We start from the raw sequence: 13,592 nt of genomic DNA, 5'->3' as shown, positions 1-13,592 counted from the left end.
ACTACAGCATTCACATGTAATTTTGGAGCATTGGGGTTTGTTAGTCAGCTGTTTGCTGAAAATTCAGTTTCCATGAACTTATTTTCATTCTTCTTGTTGCTGTGGATAGATTTCAGGAAAAGGAATAAAAAGTTTCAGAACTAAACAGACCTCATATTCTTATAGAATGATGATATAATTAATTTTTCTCCCATGTTCTCAATAGAAATGAAGAAATTCTCTGAACCACTATGATTATTGGCTTTAGATAATGAACAAGAATGTTTTAGTTATCACCAGCCTAATTAGAGCCAATTATATAGATGTTCACACCTACTATGGCATTAAGGCTATGTCTTGAAGATAATATGACAAAGTAGTTTAATGGAAAATCATATAAGGCCTACATTGAAGATTAAAAAATTTAAATGAAAGAGGCTCAGAGAGAAGCAGCATTTTATTCTGATAAGCTTAAAAGAGAATTGTTAGTAAAATGTTTTTCCTGAACCCAGGAAACTAGAGCATTGTACAAGAATGTTTGAGAAGGTTTTATTGGATCTTATCAGAATCCAGCTGGATTATGGATGAGGAAATGTTCCAAGAATTCTTGTTTTGATCGTGGGAATTTAAAGCTATGTTCAACTTATTTTTGAAGATTAATACCATTCCATTTTGGTAGTCAGCCACAAATAATTTTGTATTTGTAGAGCAAGCTCCAGCATTACCTGGGAACTACCTCTGCTTTTTGTATGCCTCACATCCTGGTGAGAAGAAAATCATGGTGGAAGCAACAGAGATATGCTGACCAAGATATTAGACTCTGAATAGTATTAGAATGAAAATGTTGTTTTAAAATTAACAGTACTACTCATAACCAGGCAACTTAAAGAAAGGAGGGAAGAAAAAAGCTGTGCATTTGGCAGGTACTTGGGTCTAGGCTTGAAGTCCAATACACATCAAGGGTGGTAACCCTAGTGAAATATTTTCAGCCTACTTTTCAGAAAGGCTGAAAGTAAAAAGATGGAAAAATATATTATGCAAACACTAAGTAAAAGCTAGGTGCTGTAACTGTATTGATAGTAACCAGACAAAATAGAATTTAAGGCTAAAATCATTACAGAGATTATGAAGGTCACTACAGAATGTTAAACATTCAGTTCTAGGTTTACATAACAGTTTTTAATTTGTGTAAATAATATGGTCTTTGTAAAATTTTTAAAAAAAATTTTTAAGGACTTTTATTGAGATAGAATTGACATATAATTAACTGCATATATTTAAAGTGTACAATTCGATATATTTTTTTCTTATTAGTAATGTATATATGGCAATCCCAATCTCCCAATTCATCCCACCCCAACCCTACCCCCTTTTTTCCCTCCTTGGTGTTCATGTTTGTTCTCTACATCTGTGTCTCTATTTCTGCCTTGCAAACCAGTTGACCTGTACCATTTTTCTAGATTCTGCATATACGCATTAATATATGATATTTGTTTTTCTCTTTGTGACTCACTTCACTCTGTATGACAGTTTCTAGGTCCATCCATGTCTCTACAAATGTCCCAGTTTTGTTCCTTTTTATGGCTGAGTAATATTCCATTGTATACATGTACCACATATTCTTTATCCAGTCATCTGTTGATGGACATTTAGGTTTCTTCCATGACCTGGCTGTTGATGAACACTGGGGTGTGATGAACATTGGGCTGTGATGAACATTGGGGTGCATGTGTCTTTTTGAATTATGGCATTCTCTGGGTATATGACCAGTAGTGTCATTGCTGGGTCACATGGTAACTCTATTTTTAGTTTTTCAAGGAACCTCCATACTGTTCTCCATAGTGGCTGTATCAATTTACATTCCCACCAACAGTGCAAGAGCCGTCCCTTTTCTCCACACCCTCTCTAGCATTTATTATTTGTAGATTTTCTGATGATGCCCATTCTAACCAGTGTGAGATGATACCTCATTGCAGTTTTGATTTGCATTTCTCTAATAATTATCAATGTTGAGCAGCTTTTCATGTGCCTCTTGGCCATCCATATGTCTTCTTTGGAGAAATGCCTATGTAGGTCTTCTGCCCATTTTTTTGATTGGGTTGTTTGTTTTTTTGATATTGAGCTGGATGAACTGTTTATATATTTGGGAGATTAATCTTTGTCTGTTGATTCATTTGCAAACATTTTCTCCCAATAATATGGTCTTAACATATGCAAAGCAAAAACTGACAGAAGTAAGATGGGAAATAAATCTACAAGCTAAGTGGGATATTTTAACTTAGTAATGAGTTGGAACAAGCAGACAAAAAGTCTGTAAGGATACATAACACTGATTAGTCCATTTAGTCCAATGGACATAAATAGAACACTGACCTAACTGCAGAAAGTAAATTGTTTTTAAGTACATACTGAATATTTTTTTAAAATCAACCATATTCTTGGTTAAAAGGCAAACCTCATTAAATTTTAGAGGATTTAGAGATATGAGACCATCTGCATATGTTTGGAAAATAAAACATCTATATCCAAATAATCCATGTATCAAAAATAATCATGAAGGAATTTAGCTATTATTTTGATGTGTGCGATGTAGGCAAAATAGTATTCATAGGGAAATGTATAGCTTCTAATGCACATATTTGTAAAAAAAAATTAGTAAAAGAAGAGCAAAATAAACACAAAGTAGAAGGAAACAATGAAAGAGAACTGAAATAGAAAAAAAACCAGAGAAATCATGAACAAAACTAAAATTGGCCCTTTGAAAGGTCTAATGAAATTGATAAAAAAAAAAAACACTGGTGAAAAGATATAGAGTATCTTCATGACTTTGAAGGTACTAAGATACGAAAGAAATATTAAGTCACAAAAATGACCAGCCATAAAAGAAAAGATTGATATATTTTTTTCCACATTAAAAGACTTTAACCAAAAGTCACCACTACAGCCAAAAGGCAAGTTATAGAGTAGGAATGATATCTGCAATACATAACTTCAAGAAAGGGCTCTTATTCAGAATATATAAAGAACTGCAAATCTATAGAAAAAGACACAAACCCAAGAGAAAAACGGCTGAAGTCCTATAGGAGCTTCCAAAGAGGAAAGCCAAAAGACCAATTAACATATAACCTCGTTAGTCACCAGGAATATTCAGTGTAAAGTCACAATGAGATAACAGGCAAACCCATTGGACTGTAATAAAAAAAAAACGGTCTTGGGGAAGTGTCAACGTTTGGAAGTACTCAGTAAAGCTGCAGCTATGCAGACTCTATGACTCAGCAATTCTTTTTCTAAATACTTATCGTAGTGAGCTGCAAGCGCAGGTATATCGGGGCATACCTACAAGAATGACCATGGCAAGGTTGCTTTTAATACCCCTAAACTGGAAAAAATCCCCCTGTCCATCAACAATAGAATGGTTAAATAAAGTGTATTTTATTCATCCATAATGAAAAAAGCTAGTTAAGCCAGGTACAAGGAGATCTTCAAAACAGTGAAGAAGCCAGAGGAAACAATAACAAAGTACACGATTCCACTTATATGAAGTTCAAAAACAGGCAAAAAACTAAAAAGTCTTTTTAGAGTTATAATTGTGCTGTAAAATTATAAAGAAAAGGGAGGTAGTGAATACCATAAGTCAGGAGAGCTGTTGCTGATCGGGAAAGGGGTTACGATGGAGGAGGAGCACCTGCGGTCACTCGGGGCTGTCAATCAAGGCCGGCTGCACAGCTGGCGGGCCTCTCTCTCTCTCTCTCTCTCTCTCTAAGGAGGAGAAGCACTTGGGGTCACTTGGGGCTGTCAATCAAGCCCGGCTGCACAGCTGGTGGGTCTCTCTGTTTCTGTCTCTGTCTGACCCCCAACTCAGCGTGGGGCAGGGAGAGGGAGGGGCTGCGCACCCCAGGGCTCACTCTCTGCATCCACTCTCAGTGCTCAGGCCGGTGCCGAGATGAATGAGGAGAGAGCCGCAAGGACCCACACGTTCAAAGATAAAAGGTTAAGAATTTCATGATGGTGATCACTGAACCACAAGCAGAGTGGAAACAGTAAGGGGTTGGAGGGGGTGGGCTGCAGAGCCTGGGCCCGGTGCCTCTGCACTGGTGGCAGGCCCCAGGAAGCGGGCCCTGTTGACAATGTTCTATTTCTTGAGGTGTGCAGCAATTATATAAGTGTATATTTTACCAAAACTGCTTAAATTGCACATTTATGTTTTGGACACTTTTTTGTGTGTGCTTGCTGTATTTTCAACTAGGTAAAAGGAAGCATGGTATAAAACAGCATGATCCTTAGCTGCAATAAGATAGAAGTATTCATGTGTAGAGATGTATGTACTGGTGTATGCATATAATTGTTTTTCTAGATGGAAACAAGAAATTGTTAACACTGGTTGCTTTTAGGGACAGGGATTAGGGAGATGAGGGGAAACAGGCTTTTGTTTTTCATATTAAGACTTTTTGTATTATTTGAATTTACAGTCATGGTCATGTGAGGATTATGGACCAATGTGCATATTTTGAAATTACATCATTTGCTTATTTTACAATAAAACCAGAAAAATTCAATCATATCAAAAGCCTTAGAGGGAAGAAAGGCAGGGGAAAATGCTTTTTAAAGAATATTTTGAACCCTTTCAGAAAGCAAAGAATATTTTGATGATGCACCCTTATAATTTAGGTTTCAAAAATCAATTTCCATATTATCTATTGTGAGGTGAATTTACCATGAAGCTAATGGATGTAAGGTTCAGAGTCCGTCACCTGGACAAGCCCTTTAAAAGGCTAGTATCTAATTTTGCATTCATAATTCTGTATATTTTTTTCTTAAAGAAGATTCCTCAGATTATATAAACATGAAACTCCCCAAAACCCGATTCCAACCTTGACTGTGACTTATATTTAGAGCAAGGAATTATTACCTGCCCTGAATATGAGGAGTTTTAGAAATAAACAATGATCCATGGCTGTTAAGAAAATTTCTTTGTAGGGACAACAGATTCCGTGAAGAGATACTTTACATCAGGGATGGCAAATTTACATGTCACCTACTCCAGGAATGTTTTCTACTTGCCAGAGGTGAATCATTTCCTTCTGTGTGCTAAGTCTGTACTTTTCCTCTAATTTTATTGAGGTACGTGTCTTAGTCTGTCTAGGTTACTATAAAAAAAAATACCACAGACTTGTGGCTTATAAACAAAAGAAATTTACTTCTTCCAGTTCTGGAGGGTGGGAAGTCCAAGATCAAGGTGCTGACAGGTTCATGGCTGGTGAGTGTCCACTTTCTGGTTGATAGATGGGTGTCTTCTCACAGGGATGGCAGAATAAATGAGGTTGCTCTCTAGAGCCTCTTTTCTGAGGGCACTAATCCCATTCCTGAGGGCTCCCCCCTCATGGCCTAATCACCTCCCAAAGACCCTACCTTCAGATATCACATTGAGGATTAGGTTTCAACATATGAATTTTGTGGGGACACAGACATTGTCAATAGCATGTATCATGTGCTTGTTAAGCTACTTGTCTCCCCATTAGACTGTGAGTTTCAAATTGGCTAGGGCCCTCTCCCAGTTACTTTTGAATCCCCAGAGCCTAGAAAAGATCCTAGCATGCAATAAATGAGTGACTGAAACTTTTAAAAAAACTGTATTGTCTGTAAAGGAGGCAGAGCCACAATTCCTCACTTTAGTAAAATTCATATGAAACATATATAACTACACCACACATGAACTGACCTGATCACATTTGCAGAAGATAGACTATAAACTGTTAAGGGCAAGAACCAAACAATATTATAAATTATTTTAAATTATATAAAAGTACAAAAATATGAAAATCCAACATCCCAATATCATGTTTGCTTTAAATGGTTTTTAATAAATAAAAACTTACGAATGGAAACCACCTTTTAGCCATTCCCAGATACCATCCATTGGCCTCTCTCCTGAGATGACCACCAGCCTGAAGCTGGTGTGTATCCATCCTGTCCATACAGTCTCATTTTTTACTATTTAAGAAAATATATCCATAAACGATAGTATTATTCTGCGTTTTAATACTTAAAGCCAACAATATCTAATACAAATATAATGTGAGCCACATGTGTAGTTTTAAATGCTATATAGTAGGCACATTTTGAAAAATGCAAACAGGTAAATTTTAATGTTATATTTTATTTAACCCAGTATAGCCAAAATGTAATCATTTGAACACAAAATCAATATAAAAATTGTTACTAAGCTAATCAATACTCTTTAAAAAAAATTCTCATACTGTCTTTGAAATCCTGCTGGCAGTTTATACATACCGGCACATGACAGTGCAGATAATAGATTTAGATTTCATAAAATTTAAGATGAAAAAATAGATTCTTATCCAAGCTGTTCCAAACATTTAAAAGTTTTCCAAAAACTGAAATCAGTTTTAAAAATTCGAATGAATTAACAATCAGTTTTTCAGTCACAATAACCACATTTCAAGTGCTCAGCATCCACTTCGGCCTAGCAGACACCCTATTGGGCAGTGCAGCTTGAAAAGATAACACAAATACTCACCATTCGGCATCTTTCTTTTTACCCACTACATTTAATTTTTTTTTTCTTCCTTTGCTATATCCTAGAACGGAAGTGCACAGACAGACTGGATGGCTTTCAATTTCAGGGCAGATGACATTTACATTAAAAAAAAAAACATCTTTCACTAGGTTTACTCAGTAAATATAAGAACTTAAAAAAAACAAAACAAAACCCTACCACTTTCTATCTTTGTTTAAACAAAGGGATTGTTAAACAGGATATACGTACTGATAAATAATGACGCGCTGCAATTAGCAACGGTGCAGCTTTCGTACCAGCTGCTCCCAACCTTCCTCCCCGCCGTCCACACGCACACAATCACACACGTACACATGCACACGCGCGCGCACAAACATACACGTACACAGACGCGCGCGCGCGCGCAGACGACCCCGGAGCTGTGCTTTCTCTCTCCGCGCTCTCGGCCGGGCGCGCGCCTTCGGTCTCCTGGAGCCCCGGGCTGACCGGGACTTGGAGGGGTTCCACATCCCTTTTAAAAGCGATTAGACCGGCTCCCCGTTCCTTCGAGGAGAAAGCGGAGAGGCCGGGGGTGGCAGCGAAAAGCAGCCCCGTTAAGTCCACTCGTCAACATCCCACCTCAAGAAACCGCAGACAGTGTGCGCCTCACAAGCCAGCGTGTTCCTCGCAGGGACAATGCGAGAATCTGTAGGCGGCCTCCAGCTCGGCATCGGCCGCGTCCCGGCGGGGAGGACGGGACGCGCGTCTCCGCCCCAGCAGGCGCCCTCTTGGACAGTCTGGGGAGTCAGTCGGTGGAGCTGCTATCAGACCCCGCGGTGTTAGCTGCGGGACCTCCGGGACCCGAAAAAACGCCAGGATGCCCGTTCTTCTTGGTTTGGGTTTCCCACAAAAATGTAGTCACACCAGAAACTTTTTCCACAGATATGAAAACGGCCCGAAACTTTTTTCCCACAAGCTCCCTCCCCTCCCCTCCTACCCCGCCCCCCGTGTTTTGTGCTTCGCCTCAGGAGTTGAGTGACCTCTTCGTCTAGAAGGCCAGCTCTACAAAATCCAGGAACTAAACACAGCCCAACTTCCCAGGAGAGACCAGAAGTCAGAAAACATCGCAACCCCCAACCACACACCCCTGTTTTCCCAGTGTTTTACAAAAAAAAAAAAAAAAAAAGGTCCCCACCCGCCTCCGTGCGATGAATGCTGGGGTAAGTAGTTTCCCTAAACCGCAAAGCGCGGGGAAACATTGGAGCGCCGGTTGACTCCCCGGAAGAGAACTACAATTCCCATGGTGCCCTGTGGCAGAGTGAAAGGGGCGGGACGGGCGAGGGCGCAGAGCGCTTGCGCAGCTCGAGGGCCGGAGGGAGGCGGAGGCGCAGTGGTCCAACTGCTAAGGAGTCTCCATGTGACAGTGAGCGGCGTCCCAGCTCCAGGCGACGCCAGATTCCGGTTCTCGACCCCAAGCCCTCTCCACTGTCCCGGCGCCAGCAGACACCGGCAGGCCGGGGGCCCGTGGTGTCGTCCGGAGGACGCGGGCGCAGGGTGAATAGCCTTCGCTGAGCAGGTGCCTGAGGGACCGCCGAGACCGGGCGTCTCCGGAGAGGCGGGCGGCGCGGCGAGCGGGGCTTCTGTCAGCGCGGCGCTCCGAGCGAGGGGACATGAACGGTTTCACGCCCGAGGACATGAGCCGCGGCGGGGATGCGGCCGCCGCCGTGGCCGCCGTGGTCGCTGCCGCCGCCGCCGCCGCCGCCGCCGCCGCCTCGGCCGGGAACGGGGCCGGGGCGGGCTCCGGGGCCGAGGTGCCGGGCTCCGGGGCGGTCTCGGCGGCGGGGCCCCCCGGAGCGGCCGGGCCGGGACCCGGGCAGCTGTGCTGTCTGCGCGAGGACGGCGAGCGGTGCGGCCGGGCGGCGGGCAACGCCAGCTTCAGCAAGAGGATCCAGAAGAGCATCTCTCAGAAGAAGGTGAAGATCGAGCTGGATAAGAGCGTAAGTGACGGCGGGACGGGCCTGTCCTTCCCCCCGCCCACCCCCCGCCCCGGGCGCTCGGGGAGCGGAGCCGACGCGACGCCGCTGAGGGTGCGGGGCCCCCAGACCTGGGCGCAGCGCGAGCCCGTTTCGGGGTCCCCAATAGGAAGCAAACGACAAGGTGCAGCCACTCGGCCCGCCGCCCCCCAGCCGACAGGCTAGCCAGCCGCGTACCCGCCCCCACTCCGCAGCGTCCTGCCTCCCCCTCCTTCTCCGCCGAGACCTGGAGCGAAACAAAGGGGGCGGCCGCGCCGAGCGCCTGGAGTAGCCGTCCTGCTGCCCGGCGGCTCCTCCTGGAACGGAGGCGCCTTCTTTGTTTTGCTTCCCGAGCCGGCGCTCGGCCCCAGGGAGTAGCTCCCCCGGTGTAGGGGCAGTGGAGTTTGCCGGGTCCCGACGCCGCGGGCGACGAGGATCCCGGTCCCCGGGCTTGGGTGCGGGTGCGGGGGACGCCCGGCAGTGAGCGGTGCACCGTTGTCAGCATCCAGGGCAGCTGCTCCCAACGTGGGGAGCGCGCATACTGCGGTTTTGCCCTCCGTTTGGCAGCCATCAGGGTTTCTTTCCTCGTCCTTTCGCACGTCTGTTCTTTTGACTGCCGCTGAGGTTTTTAGAAACGATCATTTCCACTTTTCTGGGCTCTGGGAGGTGGTAATAAATAACAAGATGTCAGAACCAGCACGAGTCCTGTATCTTTTTAGCTTGCACTTAGGTTAATTTAAAAGCCTGTTAGCCCAGTCCTCAATTGTTTGGTTTTTTCAAGGAGTAATTGCTGATGTACGAAACCCAGTATTTCGGATGTTACCGTACAGCTCTCAGAACTATGTAATTAAAGTTTCTGAAAAGTTTATTTGGGATACTTTCTGCCTATTCAGTTAGTTCCTCAGTCGTGTTCATGAGAAACTTTTCAGGTATGCTTGAATAATTTCACATTGCTTTGGTTGGAGAAAAGTATTACAGATAAGTGCATTTATTAGGCAGAAAAGTTCATAATTCAAATTTAAATTTAGTTAGGATATGAAGTCAGTAACTTCTTTGTAAAAATGTATAGTTTTGTGTCTGGGTTATAATTTGAGTATTGTTAGAAACGTTAGGAAGCATACGTTATGGTGTTTTAAAATGCTCTTTAAGTAGAGAAAATACTATCAAGTAGCAAAATTGTGGACAGTGTCATTTTTCCCTTGTTAAAAAAACAGCATGACTGAACTAATCTAGTTCAGCGTCGCTGCAATTCGATGACACAATCCAGACGGTAGGAATTTCTCATTCTTCTTTGCTTCTCTCCCTTCCGTTACTGGCATCTTTCCCCGCTCCACCCTCAGTCCTCTTTAACAGTATTGCCAGACATGGTATGTTTTAACTGGATTCAGGACTTACCAGTAGAAAGAAACGTGCGTTGTCTTAACAATGCCGTTTGTACTATTGTTTTTATTTTTAATAATTCACTGTGAATTATGTATTTTTAATACATAGACACATTTTATGGTAATCATAAGTAGTCTGTGAAACTTTTCTGTTTTCAGGCAAGGCATCTTTACATCTGTGATTATCATAAAAACTTAATTCAGAGCGTTCGAAACAGAAGAAAGAGAAAAGGGAGTGATGATGACGGAGGAGATTCACCTGTTCAAGATATTGATACTCCAGAGGTAGGTGAAAGTTTTCGTATGCTAAATGTAAATCTTAAGTACTCCATTCTGAAAGTTTTTTTAAAAAAATAGGAACAAATTTTAAAAACACTTAAAGCATTTGTAAAGTCTGAAAATGAAAGCAAAATTAAATATAGCCATTAACATGCAGTTACCTAAGTTGACTTGTTACAGTTTCAATTAACAACTCTTACAGGTCTGTAGTCTTACTAGGTTTTGTTTTTCTTTTTTGTCCCTGGTCTTTAATAATTATCCTCAAAAGATTGAAATGTTTAATACATTTGTAGTTTTGATTATATAAAAGCCTTTTTTAATAATGGAATTAAGTTTTCATTGTGTTGAAATTGAATTGTTATATATAGCAAAGCTAAGTCTTTAACAAATGATATGTTAATTTTTTCTAGGTTGATTTATACCAATTACAGGTGAATACACTTAGGAGATACAAAAGACACTTCAAACTCCCAACCAGACCAGGACTTAATAAAGCCCAGCTTGTCGAGGTATATATGTTTTAAACTATTTAACCTTTAAGTGAGCCTCTTCATTCAAAAAAGGTCATTAAATGCTAATGACGTTAATGTAGTGTATATAACAATACATTTTATTAGTAGTTGGAAAAATCAAAGTTAATAAAAAATCTATTGTGGAAGAATCTAGTTGCCTAGAAATGTTTTTCTACCACTTAGGAAATTCCTTTATGTAATGGCTACTCAATGGATTGTGTGCAGTTTTCCAAGCATATTCTAATACTGCTTTCAAAAATAAAGTTTTTTTTTCCTCATTCTAGAAATCTGCTTATTTTAAAATTCTATTTGTTAAGTAAACATTTATTGAACACCTAATTGAGGCATAATAAAATAAATTAATAAGCTTTGATGTCTTTATTAGAATTTATTTTTTGAAGTTTTTGATGGAGTAGGTTTTACAGATAAATCCCTGAACAGTATCCCAGTAACTTGCTGATATTACTATTTCACAACTTGTCCTTGTTGGTGTTAGTTTTATTTGAAACAACCACATTTTTACATCTAGAAGATGCAAAGACTTTTATCCAAGCTTTTACTTGTACTTTCTTTGATATAGGACTTATAGTCCTTCAGTGAACTTTGAAAAGTTGAATGTGTTTGTGTTCTCAGGAAATAATAGAGCCAAGAAATCTGTGCATCATATTAAGATATTTATAGATTTATATGTTTATACTTCAATCATATTTAAAATAAAAATGCTTAATGTACATGACAGAATATAAGTAAATATGTAAATCAGTTTTCTCATATTCTTCAGCTTGAATTTAGTAATCCAACATTTTCTAAAATGTGCATATTGTATAAGATAGAAGATGAATAGAAGGTATACTTCTTTGGCAGAATGCTTTTTAACATTAAGGTCCAGTATATTAATGCTTTAGCCAGAATTTTTTCTTTCCTTGCCTTGGTAACAGAGACCTAATTTTTCTGTACACTTGATTTAAAAGATCAAATCCTTTTTGAATTGTATAGTACATTAATATAAATATTGATATTGCCTGCCATGATGAAACTATATTTATATATATAGGTAGATACTAATCATGTGAAGGTACCTTTGTTTTGGGGCAAATGAGAAACAAAAAAGCGATTATTTTAAATGTTACATTTAAATGTATATATTTTTTAAATGCAGAACTCAAACCTGAAGTTTTTGATAATCTGACCTTCTTTTTAAAAAGTTAAAGTATTTCTAGAGCTGTCTTCTTTTTTAGAAATGAGAAATCCAAATAATCGTGACTGTTATAATTTAGTCAGAAATGTGGATATTTATAAATGATTCCAGAGTTGAGTGACTATCCTCCTTAAGTCTCTTAGTTATCTTTTTCTTTAAGAAGTTTTATCTTCTAGAATCTAAATATGCATATCAGCGCCCTAGTTTAGTCTATTATACTTCTCTTGGTAATTGCAGTGCACGTATTACATTAGCAGAATGAAAAGGCAAAAAAGCACGTAAACATTCTTCAGCGGACATTCCTTTTTCCCTTCTTATTTTCCATCCATAATTTTTATTCAGAAAAATTTTCAGGGAAACTTAACAAAAAATAATGCCAATGAATTTAATTTGTAGCAAACATATTTGTGATATAATTCATGGTTTGTTTCTATAGTACCTAACTTTTTCAATTTAATATTTATCCTTTTTCTGTAAATAGAGACTTAACCATTATATGATGCATGTGGACTCCTACATTGTTTTATTTCATTGATATTTGGAATTTAAAAGAAAAAATACTTAATTCCTAATCTAGATCTCAGTTTTAAAATTTAAAATAAGTAAAAGGAAGTACATATTCTAATTAATATATAGTTAATTGAGTAGGCCAAAGGATCCTTTGAAATCACACTCTCTCTTGTTCATAATGTCTTATTCTTATATGCTTTTTGTCCTGTTGGTATTTTGTTAAATACAATTTATTTTTTAAAAGGAAATAGCTCTTATCATCACACTTCTTCTTTTGATGACAGTGTTTTTTTACCTAGTTTATAAAATCTGTTAATATCTATAATTTAATTTCCTCAATTTTTTTTTTTCTTTATAGATAGTTGGTTGCCACTTTAGGTCTATTCCAGTGAATGAAAAAGACACCTTAACATATTTCATCTACTCAGTGAAGAATGACAAGAACAAGTCAGATCTCAAGGTTGATAGTGGTGTTCACTAGGAGAGATGGAATTGAAACTAAGACTTGGATGTTCATATATTAAGACTGCTTACTGCTTTTTCATATGTAGAAATGTTCCTTGTGTATTTTTTCTACAGAGGATTTTCTCTGGTTTTATTTTCTTTGTTTCTGACTCTGATAATTAGTTGGGAACTCATGTAAAATGAGTTTTCCTAGATTAAAAATATTTTAAATAAAGGTTATTACTATTATAGTTGCTTCAGTGTATTTATTTTGTGAAACTTGATTTTTATTTTAAACTGACTTAGGGACCAGTATTAATTGAGGTTTTAATGTGAAGATCATTTTGTTTGTTTGTTTGTTTTCTAATTCTGAGAAAGTAAGAGAAGTAACAGATGTAGCACATTTGCTTTCTCTGGGACAATCTGACTTGGAATTAAGGATATCCTAAATAGTATTTTTTAAAGTGCTTTTTAGTACTAACAGGTTTGAAATATCAGGAAGAACAAATAGTTTAATGCCTGCCTCCTTCCAAGGAAGACTTAAGATGTCAGCAAAGGTAAACAGAGTGCTGAAAGTTGAAATCTGAACATAGAATTAAATAATTTGTTGTTTCTTTACATTTTGTTTTAGTGAAAAGGTATTTATATGGCACAAATATAGAAAGAACCTCTGCACTGCCCCTTAATATGTTCTGTACTGTTTACATTGCAAATTAAAACCAATAAATTGGAGAGATCTAGAAATTTAACAAGATCTTT

At 39.3% G+C, this 13,592-nt stretch overlaps 1 protein-coding gene across 1 annotated transcript; it reads left to right on the top strand.

Annotated features, from left to right (window-relative positions):
- Window positions 1-6,683: 6,683 nt before the first annotated feature.
- Window positions 6,684-13,082, top strand: SAP30 (Sin3A associated protein 30). The gene is made up of 4 exons (XM_057725335.1): window positions 6,684-8,493; window positions 10,050-10,175; window positions 10,580-10,678; window positions 12,748-13,082. Exons 1-4 carry the CDS (start codon window positions 8,167-8,169, stop codon window positions 12,868-12,870), a joined length of 675 nt encoding a protein of 224 aa, XP_057581318.1. The 5' UTR covers window positions 6,684-8,166; the 3' UTR covers window positions 12,871-13,082.
- Window positions 13,083-13,592: the final 510 nt, after the last annotated feature.

This window comes from Hippopotamus amphibius, chromosome 2 (assembly GCF_030028045.1).
Source record: "Hippopotamus amphibius kiboko isolate mHipAmp2 chromosome 2, mHipAmp2.hap2, whole genome shotgun sequence".
NCBI lineage: Eukaryota > Metazoa > Chordata > Mammalia > Artiodactyla > Hippopotamidae > Hippopotamus > Hippopotamus amphibius.
This window is presented reverse-complemented; position numbering and strand designations above follow the sequence as displayed.

What these genes read in the sequence shown, in the direction of transcription:
- SAP30 (XM_057725335.1), top strand. Translation starts at nt 8,167, where the DNA reads ATGAACGGTTTCACGCCCGAGGACATGAGCCGCGGCGGGGATGCGGCC. An exon ending in AGATCGAGCTGGATAAGAGC is followed by an intron (nt 8,494 to 10,049) that starts GTAAGTGACGGC and finishes TTCTGTTTTCAG; the next exon opens with GCAAGGCATCTTTACATCTG. An exon ending in ATAAAGCCCAGCTTGTCGAG is followed by an intron (nt 10,679 to 12,747) that starts GTATATATGTTT and finishes TTTTCTTTATAG; the next exon opens with ATAGTTGGTTGCCACTTTAG.